The 9318-nt window shown below is 39.2% G+C and overlaps 1 protein-coding gene across 1 annotated transcript in view; it reads left to right on the top strand.

Moving 5' to 3' along the window:
* The window catches only part of LOC102983445 (guanylate-binding protein 1-like), a 10863-nt gene extending 1899 nt beyond the window's left edge, over positions 1-8964 (top strand). The window contains exons 2-11 of the mRNA XM_007110066.4: positions 350-549; positions 1070-1197; positions 2085-2194; positions 2468-2664; positions 3271-3513; positions 4375-4655; positions 5314-5526; positions 6170-6272; positions 6517-6710; positions 7804-8964. Of these exons, the coding sequence (XP_007110128.2) occupies positions 360-549; positions 1070-1197; positions 2085-2194; positions 2468-2664; positions 3271-3513; positions 4375-4655; positions 5314-5526; positions 6170-6272; positions 6517-6710; positions 7804-7917 (1773 nt within the window). The 5' untranslated portion in view covers positions 350-359 and the 3' untranslated portion in view covers positions 7918-8964. The remainder of the gene's footprint in view (positions 1-349; positions 550-1069; positions 1198-2084; positions 2195-2467; positions 2665-3270; positions 3514-4374; positions 4656-5313; positions 5527-6169; positions 6273-6516; positions 6711-7803) is intronic.
* The last annotated feature ends 354 nt before the right edge of the window (positions 8965-9318 follow it).

Below are 9318 nucleotides of genomic sequence, written 5' to 3' on the forward strand. Positions count from 1 at the left end.
CCCGGACGCGCAGGATCAGCGGCCATGGCCCACGGGCCCAGCCGCTCCGCGGCATGTGGGATCTTCCCGGACCGGGGCACGAACCCGCGTCCCCTGCATCGGCAGGCGGACTCTCAACCACTGCGCCACCAGGGAAGCCATGTCATATCAATATTTTTTAATGGACTACTTTGACAATACTTCCGTAACTTTCTAAAATGTCTTTCCCTCATCTATCTCACTGTTGACACAAAACTAGGTCATGTTGGGGGATTTTATGATTCCTCCTTCTGAATGCAAAATAACCTCGTGAAATCTCTTGATCTGCTTAGACCAGAAATTCTAATTTATCCCATCTCTTCCCCTGCAGACAAGGAAACATGGCCTCAGAGATCCACATGTCAGGCCCAGAGTGCCTCATCGAGAACACTAATGGGCGACTGTTGGTTAATCCGAAAGCTCTGAAGATCCTGTCTGCCATTCAGCAGCCCGTTGTGGTGGTGGCTATCGTGGGCCTCTACCGCACCGGTAAATCCTACCTGATGAACAAGCTGGCTGGGAAGAACAAGGGTGAGTGGCACCAGCAAAGCCCAGCCAAGTCCCTTCTGCCCGCCCACACTCCCAGCATGCAGAACAGTGATGTGAGGAGAGGAAGTTAGAGACCTGGGAGGAATATTGAAAGCTAACTTTCAATACAGTGATGGGCTTCTTACATTTACTCTGTGCTGGAAGATGAGTCAACTCTTTCTCACCACTTGGCCTTAATTTTCTCTTTAAAGTATAAATATGCCTTTCTGGAAGGAGTAAGGTAGTAATAAAGAAAATTAATACAGATAATAATAAACAATAATACATTTACTAAAATGTATGTGGATTAACATCAAGCTTATACTGATGTTTAAGGTAAAATAAATATTTCAGTTTGTACTGAATGTTCTAATTTCTCTTTTTTTCTGGTTGCAATTAAGATCAATACTGATTATGTTTTCATTTGTCTCTTTAAACCTTGATTTTGTTAACTATTATCTCAATTTCAAGATCCATCTGCTATTAAAACTCCACCCTTTCTTAACCCCATGCACCCTTGCAGGTTTTTCTCTGGGCTCCACAGTGCAATCTCACACGAAGGGCATCTGGATGTGGTGTGTGCCTCATCCCAATAAGCCAGAACATACTCTAGTTCTGCTTGATACTGAGGGCTTGGGGGATGTGGAGAAGGTAAGGACTGAGGATTCAAATTTGGACTAAGCCCCTCATGTCTGAATATTCTCTACACTATTTAATTTTTCTTTAAATAAGACCTTGCACTTAACCACGTTTTTTCATTTCTGTTTACATGCCATGAGACCCAGTTTAGCAATGAGGGGTCAGGAAAATATTCATAAGGCAGAATCCTAGAAGAAGAGCATAGTGGTCAGTCGACAGTATTCTAATTATTAAGAGGCTGTAAGCTAAGCCAGTTAACCCAGATGCATAAAGGGAATACAAATAAATTCAACAAAATGAATCTTATCCTGCAAAGAACTTTAGTTAAGGATTTAGGTTCTGAAGTCCCATACCCTTGGCTTTAAATTTAAAGTCTGTCAGTAATTCAATGATCTTAGCAAATTATTTGATCTCTTTTAACCTCAGCTTTCTGATCTGTAAAACAGATGTAATAGATCTACATTTGCCTCATAGTGTTGTTTTGAATACTTAAAAGTAATTGAAAGTGTTAGGTGCACAACAATTGCTCAGTGAGATAGATACATGTATTATTACCCTTATATTAAGACAATTGTTCTGTAAAAATAAAGAGAAAAGTTTACATTTAAATTATATTTAAGGCCTTAGAATGCCCACAAGCAATGACTATTTGTTTGCAATTATCTACCAATGATTATAAGAGGGTCTAGTGAGAATCAGGGTAAACCAAAAACACTAATCAGAAAACTATTCAAAGTTCAAGTCCTACTAACAATAATTTTTGCTTGGATTTGGTTTCCTCTTACAGGGCGTTAGTCTAAAAAAACACTAATTAAATGAGCATCCTTTTACTACTGCTGATCTGAAAAGTGCCATGAGAATGAAAAATAATCCTGGTCCAAATGTACTCTGATTTCCAGGGTGACAACCAAAATGACTCCTGGATCTTTGCCCTAGCAATACTCCTGAGCAGCACTTTTGTGTACAATAGTATGGGAACCATCAACCAGCAGGCCATGGACCAACTTCAGTATCCTTTTCGGGTTCAAACCAGGATCAAAGTCAGAGGGGAGACCAGTATTAATAAACCAGCTGCCTAACTGTGAGTCCTTGTGAATCAAGCACAAAAAGAGAAACATAAAAAATAATTCAAGGGCAGGGGGAAAATCCTACGTATCAATACCTACTGAAGAATTGATACTTGGGTTAAGAACAAAGGCGAAACAAGGGTTTTGTAAATGTAACTAATATAGGGTGGCGGGCACTGTTCTTTTATGCCAGTTTTCCTTAATTTGCTGCTCAGCTATGTGACAGAGCTCACAGATAGAATCAGGGCAAAAGTCTCACCTGATGTGGATGGGGTTGAGGATTCAGCTGACTTTGTGAGCTTCTTTCCAGACTTTGTATGGACACTGAGGGATTTCTCCCTAGACTTGGAGGCAGATGGACAATCCATCACAGCAGATGAGTACCTGGAGAATTCACTCAAGCTTAAGAAAGGTAAAGGGAACTTAGAATTGGTAAATGGGATGACAAAACACTAAGAACTATCATTCTTTAGTTTTCTATCAACAGTTTTCTTATATTTATAGTTTCTATTTCTTCTCAGGGGGCGATTACTAAGAATTAACACTTGTTTACTATCTGAATGAATAGATTTGATTTTATTTTCTCCCTGTTTTAAGAATAAGTTGCATTTCTTTCACCTTTCCCTGTGTTGTGATTAGACTTACATTATATCCCTGCTTAGGGCTTGTGGTGCTGTAATTAACCAAAGAATATGGAGTAGAATAGGTAATTTATTTGAAGAAAATAAATAAAAGCATGAACCGTGCACTAGTCTAGGGGTTGGCGAAGGATGGCTCACAGGCAAATAATGTCCAATCCAGCCTGCCAGCTGATTTTGTAAATAAGGTTTTATTGGAATAATGCTATGCCCATTCATTTATAGACTGTCTATGGCTGCTTTCATGCTACAGTAGTAGAACTGAGTACTTGGAAAAGAGACCATCTGGCTTGCAAAGCCTAAAATATTTACAGTTTGGCCCTTTACATAAAAAGTTTGCAAGCCCCTATATTAGGCAAATTCTTTTTATCTTTTTCCAGGTACCAGTCAAAAAGATAAAAATTTTAATCTGCCTCGACTCTGTATCCAGAAGTTCTTCCCAAAGAAGAAATGCTTTATCTTCGATCGGCCCACTAATAGGAAGAAACTGGGCCGTCTTGAGGAACTGTGTGATGATGAGCTGGACTCCGAATTTGTGCAACAAGCTGCAGTCTTCTGTTCCTACATCCTTAGAAATTCCAAAACTAAAACGCTTTCAGGAGGCATCAAGGTCAATGGACCTCGTGAGTCCTCTTCCCAGTCTTTACTCTCACTGTTAAGACTAAAAGATGGTGTAATAACATCCACCTAGCTTCGGCTTTGAAAAAATGCACATCTACTGCTATTATTGTGTTAAATTCTAGATGGCACCAACACTTCTAACAGGTTTTATTAGTCACATTTTTTAGGTGAGGAAAGATAGAAAAGGCCAAAGGAAAATAGCTCTAAAAGCTTAAAACTGTCCTAGTAAACTGGACCTGCCCTGTCCAATATGGTTGTCACTAGATAAGTGCAGCTATCTAAATTTAAATGTAAGCTAATTAAAATTAAAGAAATTTAACATTCTGATCACACAGCTGTGTCTCAAGGGCTCACACTACACATGTCTAGTGGCTACCACGTTGGACAGCACATATAGAATACTTCCATCATCACAGAAAGTTCTTCTGGACAATGCTCTGCTAGAATAAACAAAATGGAGGACTCCTTTTGATTTGTTCCACAAATATTAATCTAATGTTTCCCATGGACGTACCAGGGCTGATGATACAGACATAAAAGAGAGATATGGTTTCTGTCCTAACAATGCTTGGGGGTGAAGTAAATGTACTCAATAAACACAGGCCTAGGCTCTCTAGAACAGAGGTTCTCAACCTTTGATGTGCATATGTACCACCTGAGGATCTTGCCAAAGACGAGGGTCTAAGTCAGTTGAACTGGGGCAGAGGCTGAGAGCCTGCATTTTTAGCCAGTTTTCAGGTGATACTGAGGACATTGATGCTGTAAGGCAAATGGTTCGTAATAGACATCATCAGAATTGCACAGAATAGAAAGTTTCCTCACTCCTCCTACAATAAACATCATCATTTGTTCTCTATTTGTAGGTCTAGAGACCCTGGTGCAGACCTATGTCAGTGCCATCAATAGTGGGGATCTGCCCTGCATGGAGAATGCAGTCCTGGCCTTGGCCGAGATCGAGAACGCAGCTGCAGTGAAAAAGGCCATTGCCCACTATGACCAGCAGATGGGCCAGAAGCTGCAGCTGCCCACGGAAACCCTCCAGGAGCTGCTGGACCTGCACAGGACTATTGAGAAGGAGGCCATTGAAGTCTTCATGAGGAGGTCCTTGAAAGATATAGACCATTTATTTCAAAAGGAATTAGCGGTAATTTTTTTCTTAAGTTTATTCAGATTAGGCTCTTGGAAAGTAAAGTACTACTAGAAAATGAAATGGGTGCTTATTTTGAGAAAAGCAATTTTTACTAGACTTTTAAATGGTGACAAACACTATTTGTTATTATCAGAAGAGGAACCAATTTTATGATGATATACCTTATTATGGTGCATTGAAACTTTTTTCTTTCATGAATAAACTAATATTCTTCCCTATAATTTCATTACATACATATAAGTAACAATCAGAGCTTCTAATCAAATTACATGCTCATTGTTATCAGGCTGATTGGATATTTTGGCCAAAAGCAAAGAAAATTTTAGCCTTAGTTATCGTGAGCAGGCTTATGTTGAGCCACATTTATTGCATATGCAATCACTGGTCCAGTTTGAAAAGCAGGAGTTTATCTCCAAAGGTGTAGTATATAGCTAGAAATCTCTGCTCTGAAGGTCACCCCCATGGTGAAAAGGACCTTTGTAGAAAGTCAGGATCAGCAGGAAGGATGTGGTGTTGCTGAGTGCCTGTAAGTTCTTCTAGGGGGTCACAGACCTTTTATATTTTTATTTTTTTGAGAAGACTTTCCAGAAATTCTGAGGTCAAGTTAACATCTTTTCACTACTCTTTTTACTTCCTATTTTTTACATTAAAGGCCCAGCTAGATAAAAAGCGAGATGACTTCTGTAACAAGAATCTTAAAGCATCCTCAGATCATTGCTCAGCTTTACTTAAGGATATTTTCAGCCCTCTAGAAGAAGGTGTGAAAGAGGGAATTTATTCTAAACCAGGAGGCTATCGCCTCTTCATTGAAAAGATACAAGAGCTGAAGGAAAAGTATCTTCAGGAGCCCAGGAAGGGAATACAGGTAACCAAAATTGATTCTGGGAAGTTGCTGACGTGCTCCTTGAAACAACATGACCAAGCATATTGCACACAGATGTGCAATTACAAGACCGACAGCATTCATGCTCTCATTTAATAAACACATACAGGGAGCCTGTTATACCAGATATATCCTATGGGCTCATCCAAAGGAGCGCACTCTGTTAACAACTGAGTACAAATTGGATTATCAGATGTATCCAAAATTTCAAATAATATCATCATTTATCTCTCTGCATGTTCCTCCCCTCAGCCTCACACTTCCCTCCCTCCCATTCGCCCTCCATCCCTTTTTCTCATCTGCTTTCTCAATGATGGCTTCATTCTCCAACAAGTTCACCCCATATGAGACCACAGTACCAACAGCTCCAAAATTAAAGCCCTCAGTCTAAAAGAACAGAGAATCACTATTTATATCTATATCCATCTCTTATAAAGATTCTGCTCAGGAAGCTTTCATGCTTGGCCAGCCTGGAGCATGTGCTCACCCCAGTGACAGGGAATCTTGACCATCAGGCATGCCAGGGCCAGGAGGAGCAATTCCTAGAGGGAAAGATGGTGGGAAAATAGGAATAAGTGCTTACAGCCCTTTCCTATTACTAACCCCATTTTTTTCTGGGTCCTAGGCTGGAGAAATTCTTCAGGAATATTTGAAGTCCAAGGAGTCTGTGACTGCTGCAATTCTACAGACAGACCAGACTCTCTCAGAGAAGGAAAAGTTGATTGAAGGTGAGGAGCGAGTCAAGAGACTAGACAGCCTTGAAAGCACTTAAAAGTTCTAATTAATTCGGCTGGGTGAACCTAGGATCCTTAAACTATAGCAAGATGAGAAAAGATGCCTCTTACTCGCTAAAGTCATTTTTGAGTAGGGTATACACAGTCAGTAGCAACAGTGACAGGTTAAGTGTACATGGAAGAAAGAAGCAACATGGTCACCCACATTCATTTTTCTTTTTCCTTTTCCTCCTGACAGTGGAACGTGTGAAAGCTGAATCTGCACAGGCTGCAGCAAAAATGCTGGAGGAAATGCAAATAAAAAATCAGCAGATGATGGAACAGAAAGAAAAGAGTTATCAGGAACATGTGAAACAACTGACTATGAAGATGGAGACGGATAGGGCCCAGATGCTGAAAGAGCAAGAGAGAACTCTCTCTCTCAAACTTCAGGTATTTAATTGTATCACCTTGAGGTTCCTGTTATTCTGTTTTCTCTCCACACTCCCTGTTCACAAACTTGGCATGGCAGTGAGAACATGAAGCCCAGAAGAAGGACCTTGCTTGCCCACTTGTACTTTTCAATCCATATCTGCCAGCCTGAACTGGCCCCTACAATGTCTGGTTGTTAAAAGATTTTATTTGCAGTTATGTCACACCCAGTCCATTATCACTATATCTACCAATCATGGTAGCTATTACCTGCTAGACATTATAAAAAAGTCTTACCCATATCTCTTGCTTAGTACTATATGAAGCAAGAGCTGCTATGTCCATATTACTTAGGAGACGAAACAGAGGTTCAGACAAGACCAAATACTTTTTATAGGGCCACAATGCTTGGGAAGATATCTGAACAGTCTTCACCAGTTAGAGGAATCCACAAATTTTTCTTCTGTCACAGATTTTAGCTCTAAGAGAACCTTTATAAACAGAAGGACTCAACTCTCACACCATTGTGTCAGTCTATCACTCCTACCTGTTTTCTTTGTCCTGCTCCTAGTATGTGTTGAGTCGGGAATTATGTGCAGAAATCCAGTGTGGTCTGTCTGGGGCCCTGATTCCCTTACCTGTACTTTGCTCCCCCTGCTACCAAGTTGTGGAAGCTTAGATCAAATTCCCTGATCTAAGATTCAGACCTGCATCAGATTTTGAAAATTCTTCATTTATTTCTGTGTTGTGTGTGTGTATGTGTGTGCATAAAAAAATCATAATGCATAGATAAGATCTGAAGCCAAACATTTCATTAAGATTGCCGACAAAGTTTGTGTACAATTAATGGGACCAAAAAAATTAATACTGGTAATTTAGGTTCATCAACATATTGGGAGATATAAGCGCAAAATCCTTCTTGACTCAAGGAGACTCAGAAAAAGGAATCACAGAGCTAGAAGGCCCAAGAGAAAGTATAATGAAATTAATGGTAGAGAAAATTTCAAGAAGAAATTAAATATTTTTTAAAAAATCTATGAATGTGGAAACGAGATAGAAGTTAGAGATTTACTTAATGTGATACGTTATTCAGTCTGCATTTGTACTTTTTTAGGAACAGGCCCGACTACTACAGGAAGGATTCCAAGAAGAGAACAAACGACTTCATAATGAAATACAGAATCTCCAGAAGAAGATGAACAGACCAAGGCAATGTTGCCTAAGCTAAAGAACTAAAAAATAGAGCTTTCCTGGTCACTCTTATCAGAGGCATTACTCAAGCAGTTTAAAATTAAGAAAAATGTCACCACACTTGATAATATTTAGATTTCACAGTTTTATTATACTAAATATTTGCAAAGACATGCAGTACTATAATTGAAATCATGTCCATCTTCCTCACAGTATTGTAAACTGTGTAACAAGATGCATTTTACCTCTGTGCCAACCCAGGAGGTATCATAACCTGGTACCACCCAGGAGCTTCTTCTTCCACGTGACTACGAGTTAGACAAGTGGATATTGAGCAAAGTCTTAGGTTAAAGTCTTGGGACATAGTTGGTCATGAGTTTGGCCAAGTGCACCACAAGTTCCAATATCAGGGACAACTATTCTAGCTTCTTAGTGAAGACAGTATACAGTGTCCCATTGTTTCAAGACTGCACAGTCTGTCAGCAATGATGTGATTCCTGGACACTGGGAATGGGCAATGCTTACTGGTGAATTCCAAGGTAAAGCAAATCACCTTATATAGCAATCTAGAAGCTCTACAGAATTTCCATAGGAAGATGGAAGAAACCATTAGCATGAGTATGAGTTGGATCATAAATAAATGCGCTAAAGAAGGAAACTTTCCCTTCTTGCTCAGTTCACCCAGATTATAACTTTAATGGGACTCTGTAGAACTTTAGGTAAGTGACCCTGGACTAAACATAGTAACATGATGACAATTATACATTGTGTGTTTGTAGCAATTTATAATTTGCAAAGATGAACTTGAAATGATGACTGATAATGTGTTAAAAAACTGAGCTAAATTAATTATTAGATCATTTATAACCCTAGAGTTTAGGCTATCTTTTCCCAGTTCTTAAGAGTCATACTTGAAAGCCTGCTTATTTTCCCCGAAGAGAATATGGGTTGTTTTTTACTTTTTTTGACCAGTAAAATAATGCTCTTGATATTACTTAGTATAGACTTTATCACAATTGTCAAAAGCCCTAGGTACGTAATTGAAGTTTCTTAAAGCAATTAAGAATTATTTTCAATCTGGAAATAAATTATGCTTCACTGAACTTTACATTTCTGATTTTTTAAAGTTTTTCACCAAAAAAATAAGGTTCTAGTTTATATAGCCAAGGTTGGCTAACTTTTCTGTAAAAGATGGGATAGTAACTATTCATGGCTCTGTGAGCCATGTGGTCTCTGACTCAACTACTCAACTCTGCCATAAAGCAGCCATTGATGATACATAAATGGGTGGGCATGGCTGTGTTCCCAGAATACATTGTTTTCAAAAACAGGTGGCACTCAGAAGCCATAGTTTGCAGACCCTTGCTTTATATAATAGAAACAACTCTCAGAATGGAAGAAAATATTTGCAAACGAAGCAACTGACAAAAGATTAATC

The sequence above is a fragment of the Physeter macrocephalus genome, chromosome 4, assembly GCF_002837175.3.
Source record: "Physeter macrocephalus isolate SW-GA chromosome 4, ASM283717v5, whole genome shotgun sequence".
Taxonomy (NCBI): Eukaryota; Metazoa; Chordata; class Mammalia; order Artiodactyla; family Physeteridae; genus Physeter; species Physeter macrocephalus.